This window comes from Crotalus tigris, unplaced genomic scaffold (genome assembly GCF_016545835.1).
Source record: "Crotalus tigris isolate CLP2741 ecotype Arizona unplaced genomic scaffold, ASM1654583v1 scf7180000024437.13266115, whole genome shotgun sequence".
Lineage (NCBI taxonomy): Eukaryota > Metazoa > Chordata > Lepidosauria > Squamata > Viperidae > Crotalus > Crotalus tigris.
In genome coordinates, this window is record NW_024100606.1 from 65,382 (window position 1) to 86,883 (window position 21,502).

A 21,502-nucleotide genomic window follows, 5' to 3' on the forward strand; every position below is an offset into this window, starting at 1 on the left:
TTCAAAACCGCCCGTGTGAATGAATATTCATAGATCGGGCGTGAAGCTTGAGCGTTTTTACGCTTCCTCTTGGAAGCTTCCAGGGAGCCGAGAAATAAGTTGCGGGCGCTTCCTCCGATGCAAGGGAGAGATGCGAAGCTCAATCAGCTCGATCCGGAGTAGTCCAGTGGTTCCCAAGGGCAAGCATCCCCGCCAAAGCCCCCGGTCCGCTGCAGCGCAGGTTCTCCGGAGCCGCCGGCACGGAAGGGACGTCAGGGAGGAGGTGCCGCGGAAAGCCCGGAGCGCCCGGCGTGGCTCTGTCTGGCTTGTCTCCTGCGAGAAGCTGGAGTAACGGAGGAGGGTTATAAGGGCTGCTGCTAAGGAGCGACAGCCTGGCCACCCATCCGCCCTGCGCTAAGTCCGAAAGAGACGCCTCGCTCTTTGGCATCTTCGGGAGGCCGCCGGGCTTCTGCCTCCCTAGTCGCTGTTCTCCTTCGTGGCTCTGCAGCGCCTGGGGTTGGCGGATCGGGCTGTTTTCTTTCGCGAAATAGCGGCCGGGATGGTCGGGAAACGTAAAGGGGTCTCGAAGGTGCAGCGGTCCTGCAAGAAAGTCAAGGAAGAGGGTCCACCTGGCGGCGCCGCTTCCTCCTCTTCCCCGGGTCTGAAAACTTGTGAGCAGCGAGACGGTAAAGACAATCAGATCTCGACCAGGAGTAGGATAAGTAGCGGGGGCGGGTGGGGACTTGGGGACAGCCAGGAAAAGTTACTTCAGAGCTGTAATTAAAGCAGCTTTTTCTCAGTCCTGACAGATTTCACACGCCTTCCTTCGCCTCTTATGGAATAGTTTCATTGCCCTTCCTGGGCGACGCGAAGTTAGCAACTTTGAGCGCTTCGGGCGGTTTTCTGTTATGCAACGCTTATGTAAAAATGTTAAGAGAAAGTTCCCCAGTACCTTTGCTCGCCCATTTTAATTTTTCCTTTAAAACAAGTGTTTCTAATCTTCCATATCTAAAAAAAAACACCTTTGTGGCGTATGTGCAATACATGCCGACACTAAAGTGCAATACTGTAGTGTACAGAATGAAGTGAATGAAACTCGAGTTGTTATACCACGTGATTAAAGCACACTTTGAATGGGGCTCTCCTTGTAGAATTATTGTTGTGGTTATGTAAGTTTGCAGTTCTTTGTCGCAAATTATTAAATGTTTCATGGAAAGGACCTTACGTAATTCCTTTTTCTCTCTTTTTTTCTGAAGAATGAAAACAAGGATGACTTCAGGTCTTTATTCTATCAGAATAGGATACAGCTTTCTGCTGATTTTGTTATTGAACTATTATGCCTTTGTTTTTGTTAATATACCATGGATATTCAGTCAACTTTAAGGAGAATCAAAAAAAAGATTTTATCATTAATAGAAAGTTTTAGAGTTTTGTTGAATAGAATAAAAAATATATCTGCTTGTCTACACGCTTAAGCGGAAGCATCTTGTTAGTTTATAATCCTTGCAGCTTAATTGTTAGTTTATAATCCTTGCAGCTTAATTTTGAATAGATAATTGGAAATTAAGTGGGTTTTTGCTTAAAAAGTCCCTTTAAAAATCTGTAATCTACTTTTTCCCAGTGATTTTTGCAATTTTCATCATTTTTGATACAGATGATTTTGAAGATGAAAAACCTGAGAAGAAAACTAGGCCCAAATTGCCATCTAGAAAAACGAGAGATAAAGAACACGTCCCTCAGCCACTTCGTAAAAATTCCAATGAAAAAAGACCAAAATCCAAAGTCAAGGAGGAAATGAATAGAGGTATAGAAAGCCAAGGCTTCCTTCCAAAAGCGGGGAAATGCAGGTGAGCAACTTTAAAGTTTTTGTAGACATTTTCAAAATACAAATACAAATTGTTAGAATTGAAAGAGTCCATTAAGGCTACCTAGGGCAACCCTCTACTACTTATTGTGGGAATTCAGAATAAAACATCTTTAGAGGTGGCTGTTTAGCTTCTGCTTGAAAACAAAACAGGACCCCAGCATCTCCTATTGTTAAACTGCTCTTACTGTTGTTGTTGTTGTTGTTGTTGTTTTTTGCCTAAAAGGTAACCAGTATCTCAATTTTTTTTCTGGAATTACAGACCACTGGAAAGATAGATAATAGTACTGTACTTGATATTCTGAAGAGGTATGGCAGCTCTTCAGATACTTGGAAAGTGCCATTACATCCCCTCTCAGTTGCCATTTTTTAGGACTAACTTACCTAGTCCCTTCAATCACTCATAAGACTTAATTTCTTATCAGCTTATCTTTTCTTCTGGTCTAATTTTTGTAAAAAGTAGAATGGTCTCTTAAAATGTATCCAAAACTGAACAGAGTACTCCAAAACAGATTCTGACCAATGCAAAATATATTGGAACTTTTATTTGCCAAAGTTTAAACTGCATTGGCTTTTTCACACTTATTGTTATCACAGCAGATATCTCGTAATGTTATGCTTGGGAATTAGGTTGGTTTTTCCTAATTGTAGAATACTGCATTTGTAACTATTAAATTTCATGCAGTCTTCTTCCCACTTAACCTGTGAAGATTCTTTGGAGGCCTGTTTATGTCTCCTGAAGCATTTAGCTATCTTATTCAAGTTTCGTACCTTTTTCCACTTTGAAATAACTATAAGGAATTTAGAGGTTTTTATTTTCTGCTTTGGTTACACACTATTTTTTATGTTGCCTAAAGTAATAAACAGTGGGTTAATATTACTACCATATCAGGGAAAGAAAAACAGTAAACGAGACAAGAAAAAAATGTAGTATATTTCTTTTTGAATTCAATAGCGGTTTGCAGAGCATTCCTTTAAAGAAAAAAACAGATGCAAAAAAAGAATTAATTATTACAAAGAGAGAAGAAGATGAGGATGAGGAAAGTGAGGAAGAATGGGAAGATGTGGAAGGTAATACATTCTTCATTTTCTGCTATATAAGCCATTTGTCTCATTTATTGATGGCTATTTTGGCTTCTCGTGGTTTATGCTTATTTTCATACTGAAGTTGTCCAAAGTTTATCACAGATCTATTGAATGTTGTGTTTCTTTTATGCCTCTCTGAGCCTGATTCACTTTTTAAAAAAAGCTTTTTCCAAGGTGTTGCAGAGTAACAAATTAAATTAAATAAGTAAATTGTAGAGAATTATATTGTTTCTTCAGTTGCAAATAAGATGAAGGAACTATCTGGAAGTAGAGTTGGCTGAAACTTTCATTTAGCATGTCATCCATCTCTTTCACAAAGATCATCCTTAGATATAAGTAGTGAAAACAGCAATGTTTTAAATAATAATTTTAAATCAACTTTATTTATTTATTTATGAACACTAAGGGAGATGGGTGGTTAAAAATGTGAAAAATAAATAAAAATAATTTAGATCCAATCTTTTATTCAGGAGCTCAAGACAATCTGCATAGAGATCCTACCGCCCACTTTTTTCCTCTTACAATAACTACTTTGTGAGTCGTTCCCACTAGTTGTGGTTTATCTGACCTAAAATGGTACAATAAATTGATTAATTAAAAATGAAAAAAAGATTGTAAAAAGGGGAGGAAGAGTAGGTCAAGTAGTCCTTGACCTATGACCACAGTTGAAACCAGACTTCCTGTTGCTAGATAAGATTAAGTGAGTCATATCTGATTTTATGACCTTTTTGCCACAGTTGTTAAGTGAACCACTGCGATTATTAAGCAACTCATGTTAAGCAAATTGGGCTTCCCCCATTGACTTATCAGAAGCCAGTTGGGAAAGTTGCAAATAGTGATCACATGACCCAGGAAGAATGCAACTATTGTAAATAAATGCCAGTTGCCAAGCACCCAGATTTTGATCACATGACCAAAGGGATGTTGCAATAGTCGTACGTTACCGTAAAAACCGGTCGTAAGTCACTATTTTCATGCTGTTGTAAATTTGAATAGATGCTAAACAAATGGTTGTAAATCAAGAGCTACATGTAATAAATTCTTTCTGGATGCTGAACTATGCTTTAGCTTCCCCCCATAAAAATCCTTAGAAATCTAGAAATAAGTGAAAGCTGAACCCATATTTTATGTATAACACAGTGTTTCTCAACCTTGACAATTGCTGGCTGTGGAATTCTGGGAGTTGAAGTCCACAGGCCTTAAAATTGTCAAGGTTGAGAAACACTGGTATAACATTTCTATAATCATTATTTTCTATGCTGAAAAAGGTTGTTTAATAAAAGTATTACCTCATTTAATAATGATTCCTTATGGGCTAGATATGGCTTTTGGGTTGGTGTTAGAACAGAAGAAAATATTGCATTAAATACTAGATTTCCAATGTAACATGGGCTATGTGCCATAACAGACATTTATTGATGTCTTCTCCAATCTGATACCTTATAGGTATGTTGGAAATATAGCTCCCTAAAACCCAGTCCAGCAAAGCCAGTAATGTCTATTAGAGCAGGGGTCTGCAACCTTGACAATTTTAAGGCTTGTGGACTTCAGCTCCCAGAAGGAATTCTGGGAGCTGAAGTTATCAAGGTTGCAGACTCCTGTATTAGAGTTTCCAGTTGGGGAAGAGTGATTCATAAAAGAATGTGATATTTGCCTGATTGATAGGCAGAGTATTTGTTAGATTTATAGGCACATATTGCTTAGCCTGTTGCCAAAATATGCAAAATAATTGTTGTAATACCTTATGCCTTCATGTGTCTTCTTAATTTTCTGTCATTGAGACCAAATGGGAGGCAGCCCTGAATTGGAACTGTTCAGTTCTGTTTGAAACACCCTGGTTAGATTTAGAACTTTGTTTCCAGAACTTTGTGAACCTGAGATCGAGATGCTGAAAGAACTTAAGGCACCAAAGCTGCCCAACCCAACTGTTGAGATAGAAATTGAAACACCTGAACAAGCAAAGAAGAGAGAGAGAAGGTAGGTGGACATCCATGTAGAGTGGACGCCTAGTGGAGTTGGGTGGCCAATACATTTAAAATAATAATTAATAACCTAATAATATTTGGTGGTTTTCACAATTGATTTGACTTATAGAGGGAAAGAGTCCATATAAAAGATTTTCTGAGATTTTGCTATAGTTTCTTTTTCCAATTTGGTCCCCAAGTTTTATAAATACCGTTGCTGTTTATAATTATTAATCTTATACTTTTAAGATTAAGAAAAATCAGTTCTTGCTTAGGGTTTTGGTAACCTTCGTTGATATTTTGTTTGTGCTGTCCTTATTTTTGGCTATTACAACCATTTCTTGTTATATTTTACTTTGTATTGTTTTGACATTTGACTAGAATTGAGATCAGAATTTTGGTTGTTTAGCGATGCATTGCTTAAGCAAGTCGTCATATGGCAAGACCAAATTTTACAACCATTTTTACTGTGGTCAATTAAGCAAATCATGTGGTTGTTAAGCAAATTCGGCTTCCCCAATTAATTTTATTCGTCAGAAGCCAACTGGGAAGGTCACAAATTGTGACCATATGCCTGCAAGATGATGCAACTATTAACAAATGCGAGTCAGTTGCCAGGCGCCCAAATTGTGATCACATGATCATGAGAGTGGTGTGATTTTGAGGACAGGTCATAAGTCGATTTTTCTGAAGCTATTATAACTTCAAATACTTGTTAAACGGACAGTTGTAAGTCTAGGACTATTTGTAATGGACTCCTATGACATTAGGAAGCAAAGTACATATTGCCAAATAAAAGAAAGGAATTCACACAGCCAAGAGTCACATATAGTGTACAGCTTCTGACAATATATTAAGTTGTCCTTGCAGTTTCTTGTTTTAAATGATTGCTCAGAATCTAGATTACGGGTGGGGACTGTGCACTTTTAAGAGACTGATGGAAAATGAACAACTGCTTTATGTACTTAATCAGAGCTGCAATTTTAAAAAAAAAAATTGCTAGGGTTTTGCTTCCCTTTTCATGTATTTTTGCCTGAAATAATAAGATTCCCAGCAACCATTTTTGAAAGAGCCTTCAGGGACAACAAAATGGGACTTAATTAGAAAGAGACATCCTAAAATCATTATAACATAGAGTCAGTTTGGTCTAGTGGTTAAAGCACTAGGCTAGAAACTCACAGGGTTGTTGTTATGGGAAAAATAGGAGGAGGAAGGAGTATTAGGTATGTTTGCCATCTTGAGTTATTTCTAGAAGTAATAAAGGCAGGATATAAATAAAATAAAATAATGAAATAAAACTCATAGATTTGGTTTGCATGAAATCTTGCAGAGAGAAACGGCAAGCTGAGTTTGAGACATATCTCCGTCGAATGGTGAAACGCTTCAGCAAAGAAGTCCGCGAAAATACCCATAAGGTTGGATCTTCAGGGTTAAGTTATCAGAAAATTGGGAGACTTCTAGGGGCAAAGTTCATTATCTGAAGTATTACATTTATCAATTTATCCTGGCAATTAAACTAATTGAATTTGAAGATACTTTAGAGTTAGGGTCATCTAATCAAGCCCCTGTTCAATGCAGGACTTACAATGCAGTATGCCAGTGATGGCGAACCTTTTAGAGACCGAGTGCCCAAAAACCTCCCTGGTCTCTCCCGCCCCTGCTCCGCTCCGCCCCCCCTGCCCCCACCCACCCACCCGCAGCGCCACCCACTGCCTCCATGGCCTGCTACAGATTCCCCAGGCAGCCCAGCAGCATCATGGCGGCCACGCCCTCCGCCCGCGCCCTGCAGCATCATCTGCACACGACGGGGCGCGAGGGCGGAGTCTTATCCCTGCTGCCTGGCTGCCATGTCCTTGGCTTTGCATGGGCCACACCTGGGGGCTACTCCGGGGAGGCTGCTAGTGAGGAGGGGGCCACAGGAGGAGGCAGGGCTGTGGCGACAGCATGCGTGCCCCCAGAGAGGGCTCCGAGTGCCATCTCTGGCATGCGTGACATAGGTTCGCCACCACTGCAGTATGCTGTTAAAATATTCCTGATTGGTAATTTTCCAGGTTCGGCATAATCAATTTTCTGAAAGGTGAGCTTATTGCTGTATAAATGTTTCATAACTGTTTCACAGTTGAGCAGTTTTTACTATTGGAGGAACATTATGGAAGTACATAAGAGAGTCAGTTTGGTCTAGTGGTTAAGGCACTAGGCTAGAATGCAGAGACCATGAGATTAAGTCCCACCTTAGCCATGAAAGCCAGCTGGGTGACTTTGAGCCTGTCATTCTCTCTCAGCTCATCCCACCTCACAGGGTTGTTTTTGTAGGGAAAATAGAAGGAGGAAGGTGTATTGGATATGTTTGCTGCCTTGAGTCATTTGTAAAAAACAATAAAGAAGGGATAATAAATAAATAGTACACATCTAGATATGTTAGTGATTTTCTTTTTTTTTTTTTTTTTTTTTTTTTTTTTTATTGAGAATTTTTAACATTTTACAAAATAAATCCCCTCCCCAAACCCGCCCACCTACCCATACCCTCCCCCAACTCCCCAAACCTCCCTAACCCTCCCCTGAACCTCCCAGAGTTGATTACAGGCTTATCCAAAATGTTTCAAAAGAAAAAAAAGAAAAAGAACTTAAAACACATATAAAACTTAAGACACCTATAAATCCTAAACAATCCTAAAAACCTTAAATTAAATGAATTATTTCTAAAAAATAATAATAAACACATTATAATATACTCTAAAAATCTTCTAATCTTACTTATAATATTATCCATCCTTCTACATAAGTTTCTTCCAAGACACAATTTTAAGCACTGCTTTCTTTAAACATCTATAACTACAATATAAAGTCTAAATACATTTAGTTAAACGAGTTATAGTCCCTCCAAAACACAAATTTAAACAATCAAAACTTGAAACATTAGAACAAACAAATTATAGTCAGTCAAAAACACAAATCTAAACATTACTTAAAACTTTAAACATTAAAAATCCCGCTCAAAACACTAAACACATTGTAATATACTCCAATCCTTCTAATATCTTAAATATTATTATCATTTTCATAAACTCCCCCAAAACACAAATTTATACATTACTTAAAACTTAAAAAAGGAAAAAAAAACAAGACACCTTTATACTCATTTAAATCTTATCAGATTAACACTATAAGAAATTCCATCCACCATAAACACAATAGATATTCAAATCTTCATCAGTAACAAGTTGCAACCACAAAAACCCCAGTCCTTATCAATCTCAATTGTCCATTTTCATTCTCCATTCATTATCATACTGATATTATTATTGTCAGCCTCGATTGTCCATTTTCGTCATAAAGCTTAAAACAAATGCTTTAGGATCTGTTCTCAAAAGCTGCTCCAAATTTTCTGAGTCTCCCAACGGCTCAGAAGCCAGTACATGTGGGGATTCCTTAAGCTCCTTATTCTGTTGGTCTTTTTCTTTACAATTATACGTTGCACAGATTTTCCTCTGCCCCTTCCTCTCAACTTGTTGACGCCCCTCAGGCTGGAATTTCCCCTTTTTCATCTCAGATGACCCTTCCATCCTTGAAGATTGCTCCAAAGGATTTATGGGTCTTGCTTCTCCCACAGATTCAGCAATCACTAGGTGTGAAATTTCATTACTCTTCTTCAGTTGCTGCTTTTCTTTACAGTTTTGTGCTACACAAGTTGTCTCCTGCTCCTCAATCTGAACATGTTGAGATCTCTTAAACAGGGGTTGCCCAATTTTAGAGTCTTCAAACTGTAATTCTACATCCATTTCTTCCAAAGTCTTGAACTTAATAGATGGAGATGAACATACCCCCAATACTGAAGTATAAAAATCTTTTGCTTGAGAAACAGTATTAAGTCTGTAACATATTCCCAGGTAATTCACCACCATTCCAATCGGAACATCCCATCTAAACGAAATTCGTCTCATTTTAAGTTCATTTGCTAAAAAGGCAAACTCCTTTCTTCTTCTTAAAATTTTAGATGGGATCTCCTTTAAAATTATAACATCTTGTGAAGCAATTTGAAATCTCTTCTTATAAAAAGCTTGTATAATTTCATTGCGTAAAGATTTCTTCCCAAAGTAAATTACCACATCTCTTGGCAAATTCTTTTGTACTGCCACCGCAGAGTTAACTCTAAATAGTTTTTCAATTTCACTAAGTATTCCTTCTTTTTCTTTATTCAAAATTACAGCAAAGTCCTTTGCAACCATCTCTTTCAGATCTTCTTGCAAGGACTCTTCCAAGCCCCTAATTCTTAAGGCGTATTCCATTTGACCATATTGAAGCATAAGAATCTCGTTTTCCATTTCTTTTTCCATACTTTCAATTTTCCCCTCCATTAATTCCACTTTTTCAGCTACTTCTTCCACATGGGAATTCAACTTTTCAAGAACAGAAGCAACTCCTTTTAAAGCCAAAACTATGTCTTGCCTCAAAATCTTATTATTTTCTTCCAAAATCTTTTTCATTTCTGCCCTAATTTGAATTGTAAAATTTCCCATCATTTGTTGCATATCCTTCACAGTTGTTGGCTGGGCCACAGAAGATTTAGGAACTGTGAAATTCAGTGGACGCTTTGGAGCCATCTTAAAAAAAAAACTTTACTCCTTCTTAAAAATTACAAAAATTACTTCAAAAGAAAATCATAACTCCCTCAAAGGAAAATCTTTAAAATAATGAGAAAAATAAAAAAATAAAAAAAGGGAGTTAGAAAAGAAAAAAAAAAAAAATAAAAAAAATTAAGATATACACTCCAATCATTAAAATGAAAAAAAAGAAGGAAAAGAGGAGGGAAAAAACCAGAATGCCTGCCCTTTAAAAATACAAGAGACTAAACCACAAATCAAACCAAAACAAAAAGTTAAAATATACACTCCAATCGTTAAAGTGAGAAAAAAAGGGAAGAAAAACCAAAATGCCTGCCTTTTAAAAATACAAAAAGCAAAACAAAAAATCAGACCAAAACCAGAATGCCTGCCCTTTAAAAATACAAGAGACAAAGCAACAAATCAAACCAAAACAATAATAATACTTCTAAAATCCATCCAATTCATTAAAAAGAAAAAAAAAAGGAGAAAGTAAAAAAAGCCGATCGCCACTCTAGCTTCCCCAAAAAAAAAAAAAAAAAAAAGAGAAAAATGCTAGAAGGTCTCCCGATCGCCATTTACTTTCTCTTTCAACAAAAAAGCAAATAGTAAAAAAAAAAGACTGTAAACAAAACAATAAACCTTTGGATTTAAAATAAAATCAAAAAAGGCGAAAAATAAATCAATAAAAGAAATTAGAATATACACTCCAATCGTTAAAGTGAAAAAAAGAAGGGGGGGGGAAACAAAATGCCTGCCTTTTAAAAATACAAAAAGCAAAACAAAAAATCAAACCAAAACAATAATGTTTAGAAAATTAAACAACAAAAATTAATAATACTCTAAAATCCATCCAGTCCTTAAAAAGAAGAAAGAAAAAAAAAGAGAAGGTAAAAAAGCCAATCGCCATTCTAGCTTCCCAAAAAAAAAAACACTAGAAAGTCTGCCGATCGCCATTTTACTTTCCCTTTCAGCAAAAAGCAAAAAATAAAGAGAAAGACTATAACAAAAGAATAAACCTTTAAATTTAAAATACATGTAAAGTCAAGGAAAGCAAAAAAATAAATCCTCTAAACAACTCTGTCCGCTTCTTAAAAAAAAACTCACTAAATCACTTTAAACGCGGAGGTGGTTGCGAGGGCTTGTTTTGTCCCAAGGACAAAAGCAGCTGGGAAGCGGAGACAGTCTGAACTCCGTGGGAGCACTCTGTCACCCCCAAAAAAGAAAAATTGGGGGTACATAAGAGGCTCTACCACTATTCAGACTACCCTCTGCCCCCCCCCTTTGCCCGGGAGGGGGATTTTGAACCGCTGAACAGCTGATGTCTGCTGTTCATAGCGGTTCATTACACTTACCCAGGAGGACGGCTACAAAGTAGCCGCCATCGCCCAACGCAGATCCACCGGAAGTTGTGATTTTCAAAGAGTAATTCAATATATTCTTACTGGGAAAATAGCATCCTGAATTTTGGGAGGATTTAAAAAAATATTCCTGTGTATATAACAGTATTTTAAATTAGCACTCAATAAACATAAAGGATTAATTTCTTTTGCACATTCTGTAATAAAACTGAATTTTATTTGAAAAACCTTTTTAGTGCAGTTGCATATGATCTGTATGCAGTGGCATATGATCTGTAAATGCAAATTTAAAACCACATTTTCAAATGCAACTGCCACATGTATCTTAAAAATAAACTGAGCAGTTAAAACACTAGCAGGTGTAAATACAGCCTCAAAAAGAAACCAACTGTCAAACTGATACTCAGTTAAAATTCAACTCTGTGACAGTAGAAACATTTAAGGCTTGAGTCAGAGAATATTAACTTCCTGTAGTCTCTCACAACACATCATGATATAATTAGAATAATGCAGGAAAAGCCCTTTGGTCTCAGTGCATACTTTAACGCTGCAAACGTAACAGGTGGGCTTGGCCTGGAAAATGTATGAGCTAAGGGCTGAGGGTTATAATACCATCTACCATTCATACCAGAATTTCATGAAATTCATATAAAACATGAATTTTATATAATCCAGGGAGAGAAGAGAAATAAAGCTATTTCACCCCTTGGTTGAAGTCAGAATATTCATTCCAGTTGGTCATGAAAGAACTGTAACTCTACAAATGATTTCCAAAATATGCATTTTTCTTTCCTTTTTTTCTTCTTCCTTTTCTTCTTTCCCCCCCCCCCAGTCTTGAAAAGAAGGGGATATATGGTGTCAGACCTCGGAGCTACTACCAGCTCCCCAAAGCCTTGGCCCTGGGAGCGCCTTGAAATGCTGCCATCCAATTCTAATATTTAATATAATGGGGATGAGAAGAAATTGTTAAATGTATGAGGAATAATGACTTTATTCATTATTAATTAATTATGTATAAAATTGAGGTGCACATTTATAGTTTAACCTGCCCTTGCCTATTTTGAGGAAGTTTAGCCCTAGCATACCATTGAAAGCCCAAATTGGGTCTTCTTCCACAAAATGATGGTCTATGCCTGGGCCCTAGAGACTAAAGAATGGAATGAGATACTTTTTAATAGGAATTAACCAGTACAGTGACCTGGATGATTGGGGTGCTTAAAATTTATGTTTTTGGTGGCTTTTTTGTCTTCTGTCAACCATTAAGGTGTTGTGGGGCGAGCAGAGCTGAACCATATTGGGCCTGTCCCCTGAATTGTAAAAAACACTTCAGTATCTCTGTTGTACCCTAAGACTGCTTGCTTTCTTAGGATCCATGTCCTTTTCCCAACAGGTTCACTTACTGTGCCTGTTGGCCAACGGTTTCCACAGGAACAGGATCTGCCTTCAGCCAGATCTTCAAGCGATTGGGCTTTCTATCATTCCCATTCGCTTCACCAAAGACTCTGTAGATCGCATCAACCGTCTATTTCTGTCAAATCTGGTGAATTGGTAAGGGTTTTTTTTAAAAATTTCCATTGCTTTTTTAAATGAATTTAGGGTCCATCAGTGGAAAATCCGGCTTTCTGTGACTATGATTACTCCAAGAATAAGGAAGTAAGTGTGAGGGAGTCTTCTTTTTAGTTTAACTGTAAGACTGAGATAGCTTCCTTACCCCGCCATTCCAGCTTCCATAGGAGAGATAAATGACTGGGCAAATAAATAAATTATGGTTCTCTTGTTCTTAAAATAAAGGTTTTCTGCAACTTTTACTATTAACGATCAGCTCTCCGATAGTGAAGATTGGCGGGTTACTCTAGAGAGGCGCTTTGCTGTCTATGCTGCACGAGATGAGGCGGAACTGGTGCAGGTAAGTCATAGAAGACTTTGCAAGGCATGCTGGATCCCTGCTGTATCGTAATCGTAGTAAGGATAATGTGAGGGAGGTAGAGGCTGGAAGCTTGTATTTTTCACATATAAAAAGAAAGACAGACCTCCAGAGATTTCTGTACACATCTCTCTCCTTTAGCCATTGATGTCATTATTGGAAATTCTTTGTTTTTATGCTGAGCATAGCATAGAAGAAATTTATCGGACATTATACATGTGTGAATCTGAGTGTTTATATGTACACACACATATACACAAAGATGTGCAGCAGTGTTAGCTTTCATGGTACTAGGGAAAAAGATTAAGGCTTCAATTGTCATAATTGTAGGGAAGGGGAACCTGTTTTGCACATTATATACAAATTATATATTTGTTTGATTTCAAAACATTTGCAGCAATTATCCTGTGGGTAAATAGTGTTAACACTGAATGGAGAAAGGAGAGATACAAAAATCAGATTCCAAACTGGTTTTTTTTTCTCCTAATAGATATTTTTACTTATTCTTCGAGCACTTCATCTATTCTGCCGACTTGTATTGTCTTTACAACCCATTCCTCTGAAAGAGCCATCAGGGAAGGTAAGTATGGCAAAATGGTAGCTATCTTTGTTTTTCCTGGAGAAGATCTTCCCTGAACACTTACTTTGTAGTAATCCTGTTTGGTGTCTATTTTTAATATTTTTGCTTACGTTTCTGGATGAACTTTGATTTGTTTTCCTTAATTTCTTCAAGTCTTTATTAATTCCTTATTATTCTGGAAATAAAGAAAATTTGCCTATCCAAATATATATATTTAAGATTATTTTAAAGTGAGATAATTACAGTTCCTGGAATAGGCCAGACAACCTATGGTTTGAAAGTCGGATAAGATTGTACTTAGTCATTTCTTCAAATGGTAACTATTGTTAAACAGTACTCCTCGATTTAATGACTGTGATGTAGCGACTGCCCATCATGGTCGTAAGTTGTGATGGTCATAAAATGAGTCACTCAAGTGACCTACCGGATTTTATGATTTTTTTTAGCTGTTGTTAACCAAACACTGTGGTTACGAAAGTGTTCACCAGTGGTTCGCTATGGGCTGATTTTGCAAAAAATAAGAAGTAAATGCTTGTTTTCAGCAAGCAGCCATAAATGTGAGGCAGTTACTGAGCACCTAACGTGCAGTCATGTGACTAGAGGGGGCTATTGAAACTTTGAAACCAAGTTATAATACCCCTTGGAGGTCCGTTATAAATTTGAACAGTCACTAAGGGGATCGATTGTAAGTCAAGAATGACTGTACATAACCTCTTGGGTTGTATTTCTCCTGCTTTCTTCAGTAGGTCCTGATTCAGTATCTGCAGAATATAGAAACTGGTGCTGAGAAATGATATGGCAGTAGCCTGTGTGTAGGAAGCAGGCAGGGTAAGCCATAGACTACCCTGCCCATAGCCTGAAAAGAGATGCAACTACCCATCTTGCAGATGGGAGGTACACTCACAAAGTTGTTGTCTGAGCAATAGAACTAGTTTATATAGATAATGCATGTTTTTTTTTAAAGGGAAGAAGTCTGCTTATAAATCAATAACTGTGTTTCTAGTCTTTATGGTTAAGACAGAGAAAGAGCTGAAAGGTGTTCCAGATTTGCAGTTCTTCATCATCATAAAGGCCCCGAAAGATGAGGAATGGTAGTGGTGAAGCTCTGTTACAGAGACTTCCTGTGCCAGTGGAACAAACAGCACAATCCACAGATCCAGCATCTCCACTGATGCCCTGTAATTCATGTTGGGTTGTAAGACGTGAACAGCCAATATAATCTAAGAGCAGGTCACATTCTAAAGTCAACAACTTGAATTTTAATTCAGTGGAGCTATCCATATTTTCTTGTTCTGCTTTTTGCCTCTTAAAATCTTCAACTTTCCTACATATTTTTTCTCAGGGAAAATCCTCCAAGAAAAGCTCTGTTTTGGTAACTTCTGAGACGTTGCCCGATTCTGCCAAAAGCTCAAGAAAATGCACAAGAGTAGATACTGCTAAGAAGCCAAGCCTCTCTAGGGCCAAAAAGCTAAGAAAGAAATCTTCATCACAGGAAGATATTCAGAAAGATATAAAATCTGAGAATGATAAGAAGAGTTTGAGGGCAGAAGAAGGGCTGGGCAGGCCTAAAAATGACCGACGACGGCAAGTGGCATCAAAAGTGTCATATAAAGAAGAGAGTGGAGACAGTGAGAATAATGATTCTGAATTCTGTCCTCCTGAGGAAAATGATGATGGTAGCATATCTGATGAGGACTTTGAAATTCCCAGAAAAAAAATGAAGTCATCACTAGGAACCCCCAAAACAACGCTAAGAACCCTGAAAACAAAAGCAATTGTTAACAGGCAACGATCTGTGTCGAAACAACAGAAGGACTCAGAGATAATTGGTAATTCGGTAGACAAAACAGTCAGTCCATGTTCTTCAGTCCCACCCAAGAAGAAAAACAAAATAATTTCTAGTGATGAAGAAGAAGAGCAGAGGTCAGTTGTATTGAAAGGGACAGACCAGTGGGTAGAGGTTTTTCTTGAGCGAGAAGATCGATGGGTATGTGTGGACTGTATGCATGGCAATGTTGGACATCCTCTGGAATGTTTCAAGTATGCCTCAAAGCCAGTGTACTACATCATTGGCATTGACGATAATGGATCTGTAAAGGATATAACACAGAGATACGACCCAGCATGGATGACTGCAACAAGGAAGTGTCGTGTGGATGCCCAGTGGTGGGAAGATACCTTAGAGCCGTACAAAAGTTCTTCTGTGGAACGGGATACAAAAGAAGAAAGAGAGGTAAATAAAATGGCACTGGAGGGTATTTTTCCAGTAATCAAATTACATCCAGAAGGACTTGATTTTTTTTTCTTTATCCTTTTCTGATAGATTTAGATCTCTGGATTGCGAAAACCCAAAGCTCGCTCTTTTTACCTTGATCTGCTTTACTGCTTCTTTTATCCAAGACCTTAGCTAATCTGTTCCTCTTGGTCTACCCACTAACTCAAACGTTATCTGCTTTTATTCAGTTTCTCTTCAAGTCAGTTCTTGGCTGAATGATAGCAGAGCTTGTGAATTGTCCTCTTTAGATATCCCTCAGTAAGACTGGCTATTTAGCCCTTATAGCCATTAAGAAGAAAATACCTGCACATTCTCAAATTTAAAGGACATTTTTCCATTGATCATAACAGAATAACAAAGTAACAGAGTTGGAAGGGACCTTGGAGGTCTTCTAGTCCAACCCCCTGCTCAGGTAGGAAACCCTGTATCATTTCAGACAAATGGTTGTCCAATCTATTATGAGAAGTGTATGAAAATAAGAAGTGTTCAGACCTCAGAAATTATATGTAGCAATCAAGTGAGCCACACTCTTTAGCTTGTATTTATTTCTTTGTTTTTCAAATTGGATGTTACCCAACATATATGTTTTATCTTCAGTAAAACTCCAGTGGATTGATACTTTCATTCAACATCATACTACATTTGATTGATTAAATGTATTCCCCACCGTTCTGCTTGTATAAGCATTATGGCAGCTGAAATTAAATAGAATAAAATTACGAAGCATGTAAAAGATGATATTGACATAGGTGCAATTAAATCAATTAACAAGCTTAGGGGGAGAGATGAATGTTTACATTTTCCTAAATTCTGGAAAGGGGGGATCAAATGCATATTTTTAGGGAGACCAATTTGTAGTCTGGAACCATATAGAAGAAGGCCTCCTGGGCAAGTTCATGGTTTTAGCTGACTCGACCTCTCACGTTTCTTTGAACCAAAACTCCTTAACTGTAGCTTCCATCATTCACACAGTGAAAGCAAGAAAAATTGAGATCCCTTCCGGGAAAAGTAAGCTTGCCAATGATGCTTAGATAATGTATCTAATAGTTATTTAAATGCTAAATTTTGAACTGAGGTAGTGTTTACATACCAGGCCTCAATACTGTCTTTTATCTAGTCTTCCAAAAGCTGAAAAAATATATTTGTAATTGGTTTCCTCTATAGTCTATTGCTAATAACACGATTCTCAGTTTTTAGCTAAACTTCAAAATCAGCCTTTGCCAAAATCTGTCAGTGAATACAAGAATCACCCACTTTATGCTTTGAAGAGGCATCTTCTGAAGTATGAGGCCATATATCCCGAGACAGCTTCAATTATAGGATATTGCCGAGGGGAAGCTGTCTACTCCAGGTGAGACATTTCTCAGATGTGTATGCTGTGAAACATTGCTTCATTTGATACACAGGTTTGGGATCATCAGATTGTCCCACTGGCAATACCTTACAACTACCTGTGTTTCCCTGAAAATAAGACCGGTTCTTTTTTTTTTTTTTTTTGCCTCCAAAAGAGGCACCAGGTCTTATTTTTGGAGTAGTCCAACCCCCTGCTACTTACCTCACCTCCGGCACCGACAGCCCCACCTAGCCGGTCCAATTCTTCTGGGGCCAAAGTTCTGCAGCTGCATTCGGGCCTGCATTTTGCTGTCAGGCCTTTCTGGAAGGCCTCTGTAACCAAGTACCGAGCTATGATTCAATCCATAACTCGGTTCTCGGCTGCAGTGGCCTTTCCAGAAATGCAGGCCTGAGTAATGCAGGGCTGGCTGCAGAAGATGCCTCAGAAGAAGAAATGGGCAGGCGAGGAGGCCTGCCTGCTAGGTAAGTGAGTGCGGGGTGGGTGGGGCAGCTTAACACCCCCACCCCCACCCTAGCTTAATTTTTAGGTGTGTGCCTCGCCCCAAAACTGGGGCTTATTTTTGTGGTAGGGCTTATATTAGGCCCACTCCCAAAAATCTAGCTAGGGCTTATTTTCGGGGTAGACCTTACTTTCAGGGAAACGGTACTTACTTTGAACATTTAAACAAGGATCCATGTTCGCACTCTCCACAGTGAATGTTACTCATCAGTCAAGAGTTCCCTTATCTAACTTGGCAAAGGGATAATTATTCCCAAACTTGACTGAAATTCAAGAGTGCAGTTCAGCACAGAAGAAATTTACATCTACTCACCTTCATTGAAAAAGTGAGGCCAGAGCTGGTTGTTTGTATCACTAGAAGCCATAGCTTGTTTCTGCAAATTACATAGGAAGGACAAATCTGGTGTTTGTGGGTACGAAGCCAGTATCCCTTTCATCACTTGGCTTTTCCCTCCTAAAATGTATCTGATTTTTTTCCTCTCCCCTTCTGTAAGGAGGTTTGAGTTGGATACTAGGCATAGATGGGGCTACTCAAAGTGCATACATGAAACCTGTTTTCTGCTTGTCAGAAAAGTCTACCTATGCTTATTTTTTCCCAGTCTTTCCCATCCCTACATTAAAAAATATGGGAATTTCTTGCAAGCATTCAGAGGAAAGTGAGCCAGCCTTTGTGTGATCCTGCATTGTGTGATCCTACTTTCTTCCAACTCTTTTTCAGTTGGTATGGATTTAGAATACTAAATGTCAAAAAAGTACTTGTAAATATATTCGCTGTAAATGCAGTCCATAACCCACTTGCACTTTCATATGATGTAGTATAATATTCAGAAAGATTTTTTTAACTAAGACTACATCAGAAAGATAATGATTATTTTAAAAATTAAAATATTCAAAATATATCCACATTGTCATGGGGGGGGGGAAGGGTGTGAGTTGGTCAGAGGATAAAGAAATTCCCTCCACAGCACAAATAGCACAAAGTGTACGTATATTGAGTTTGTTCTAGTGGTGTACTTCTGTGGTATATTGTGCATGTTATCTAGTATATTATCTAATATGTAGTTTATTGTGAATGTTGTCTATGTGAAGCTATATTATTTACCAAGGATGGTATTTGGGTAATTTCAGAGACTGTATCCATACGCTGCACTCCAAGGACACTTGGTTGAAACAAGCTCGAGTGGTGAGGATTGGGGAAGTGCCTTATAAGGTAAGAGCAATATCAACAATATTTTTGGGCTAACGTTGAAATTTGTGGTAGGGAATAGGTATAAAACTTTGGAAACTGAAGAATTATTTTTTTAAAAAAAAAATGCTCTTTGAGGCCAAATTAAAGGATTCTGCTGCCTGTCTTCTGTGTTGTTGTTGTTTTTTTTTTTTTGTGGCTAACTACAATAGATGCTACACAGTTCCCACAGGTGATAGCTTTCTCCTGCTGTTGTATCCATTAGAGCAGGAGTCTTCAAACCTGGCCCTTTGATGAATTGTGGACTTCAACTCCCAGAATTCCTCAGCCAGCATGCCTGGCTGAGGAATTCTGGGAGTTGAGGTCCACAAGTCATAAAAGAGCCAAGTTTGAAGACCCCTGCATTAGAGGCATGATTGTCAAACCAAAAGGTAGACCAGAGTAAGAAGGGTTTACAGATTTACTAGTATAAACAGACTCAATGCTACTTAACCTGGTTTAATGGACTTTTATGGCCAAATATTGCAAGGGAGATGTTGGAAGATTAAGTACTTCTTACTCCTAAAGAGATGGGCCAATTCCTACATGTTTCTCCATGAGGAAGAGGCTGTGATCATTGCTTTGAGAATTATGAGCAAGAAAAAATGATGACAGCACTCTAAACTCTTTTGTGTTTGTACAGATGGTGATAGGTTATTCCAACCAAGCAAGAAAAGCACGAATGACAGAACCTGCAAATCGGGACAAAAAGGATTTGCCCTTGTTTGGTCTCTGGCAGACTGAGAAATATCAGCCACCTCTGGCTGTGGATGGAAGGGTAAGCTGGCAATTAGGTAGACTGGGTAGGTTTAAAACTCTATTCTCCCACAGAGCTTAGTTCCAATTTTTTTTTCCCATTCCACTTCTCTTTTAGGTTCCTCGGAATGAGTTTGGGAATGTCTATCTCTTCCAACCTAGCATGTTACCAATAGGCTGTGTGCTGCTAAAGCTTCCTAACCTTCATAGAGTGGCCCGTAAACTGGATATTGACTGTGTTCCAGCTGTTACAGGATTTGATTTTCATGGTGGTTACTCTCATCCCGTGTAAGTCATAAACTTATGATCTGGTTTTACTAGGATATACAATGGTCTTATATGCTACCTAGTAATGCCGTTGGATTTACTTAGCATACATGGTTAGTGATAGTATTGCAGAAATGCAGAATTGGCAGCTTAGTTGCTTAGTCCAAAATAGTAAGAGCTCAGCACTTGCTCCCCTCCTTGCTATCCACTTTCACAAAGGTGGATTAACCTGGTTCCTCTTTTATCCATGCTTATTTAATATTTTTATATCCATATCATTCAGGTGAGGATGCTACAGCAATTAACATTCTTTCCTAGCTTTGTTAGTTACTCATTTATGAATACAGTTATAGCCCTTCACGAGTTCCTGGGTACTTTCCATCTAGTTTTCCAAATGTTGTTGAACGGACTGATGTTTAATCTATTGGAGGAATGGGGAATTTGGGGCCATCCAGATGTTGAAATGTCTCAGCATCTCTCACTGTTGCCTGCCCAAGGATAATTTGGAATTCAGCAACATTTGGAAGGCCAAAAGTTGTTGCCCAGTGCTAAGCCTATTTAAACACAAGTCCCTGGATTGCATTTTGTTCCAACTCTGCATAAATGACAACCTGGATCCTTTTCACAGCACAGAAGGCTATGTAATCTGTGAAGAGTACAAAGAAGTGCTTGTTGCAGCCTGGGAGAATGAAGAGTCAGAAAGGGAGAAGAAGGAAAAAGAGGTGAGAATCACTTTGAAGTCTTTATTAGGGGGAGGGGAGAGGGGTGAACTGCTAACATTCAGCAGCATTACCAAGCTAAATGGCTGGCGAATTTAATTGCAGATCTGCAGATAGTTAATACTTTTGCAGCTTTTGACAGCATTTTCTAGCCTGGTGTCCTCCAAATTTGTAAGGGTTACAATGATTCAGAACTATCTTCAAGAAAGGAAAAAAACGGACTCAGGAAACTACAGACCAATCAGTTTAACATCAATACCTGGGAAGATCCTAGAAAAGATAATAAAAAAACCAGATCTGCGAACAACTAGAAGCAAACAAAGTCATAACTAGTAGCCAGCACGGGTTTGTTAAAAACAGATCATGCCAAACCAATCTTATTTCATTCTTTGATAAAGTGACTAAACTAGTAGACCAGCGAAATGCTGTGGATGTAGTATACTTAGATTTCAGTAAGGCATTTGACAAAGTACTAGAAAAAGGTGGAATAGACCACCAGATGGATCTGTAGCTGGCTGGCAAACCGTACTCAGCGAGTCGTCCTCAATGGCACTACATCCACAGGGAGAGAAGTAAGCAGTGGGGTACCACAGGTTTCTGTCTTAGGCCCAGTACTCTTCAATATCTTCATAAATGACTTAGATGAGGGAATTGAAGGGGAACCCATCAATTTGCAGATGACACCAAACTGACAGGAGTAGCCAACACCCCAGAAGACAAACTCAGGATTCAAAAAAGATCTTGACAAATTTGAACAGTGGGCCCTCTCCAACAAAATGAGTTGGGCAGTTTTGAGGCACTCGGTCTCTAAAAGATTCGCCATCACTGGTATAGGTTCTGCTTGAGCAGGGGGCTGGACTAGAAGACCTCCAAGGTCCCTTCCAGATTCTATTCTAATTCTATTCTATTCTATTCTATTCTATTTGTTTCAGCACAACTGGAGGGCATAATAAATTTATATAATTTACCATTTAATCTTTGAAGACTACCCACTCTTATAAGGCTGTTCTCAATGATTCAGTCCTTGCAACATTTCTCTTTTTACCACA

General features: G+C 38.3%; 1 protein-coding gene across 2 annotated transcripts in view; it reads left to right on the forward strand.

The window, feature by feature from the left end:
- Positions 1 to 21,502, forward strand: part of XPC (XPC complex subunit, DNA damage recognition and repair factor) — a 26,906-nt gene continuing 5,404 nt past the window's right edge. The window contains exons 1-14 of one of the 2 annotated variants that reach the window (XR_005555231.1): positions 1 to 665; positions 1,634 to 1,826; positions 2,799 to 2,914; positions 4,792 to 4,906; positions 6,224 to 6,308; positions 12,246 to 12,403; positions 12,647 to 12,761; positions 13,270 to 13,359; positions 14,702 to 15,592; positions 16,825 to 16,985; positions 18,615 to 18,696; positions 19,355 to 19,489; positions 19,586 to 19,755; positions 20,368 to 20,456. Coding sequence is in view for 1 of the 2 variants with exons in the window: in XM_039331783.1 (XP_039187717.1) it covers positions 539 to 665; positions 1,634 to 1,826; positions 2,799 to 2,914; positions 4,792 to 4,906; positions 6,224 to 6,308; positions 12,246 to 12,403; positions 12,647 to 12,761; positions 13,270 to 13,359; positions 14,702 to 15,592; positions 16,825 to 16,985; positions 18,615 to 18,696; positions 19,355 to 19,489; positions 19,586 to 19,755; positions 20,363 to 20,456 (2,532 nt within the window). In the remaining variant the exon portion in view is untranslated. Of the gene's footprint in view, positions 666 to 1,633; positions 1,827 to 2,798; positions 2,915 to 4,791; positions 4,907 to 6,223; positions 6,309 to 12,245; positions 12,404 to 12,646; positions 12,762 to 13,269; positions 13,360 to 14,701; positions 15,593 to 16,824; positions 16,986 to 18,614; positions 18,697 to 19,354; positions 19,490 to 19,585; positions 19,756 to 20,362; positions 20,457 to 21,502 lie in introns of both variants that reach the window. The other variant, XM_039331783.1, reaches the window with a different exon arrangement.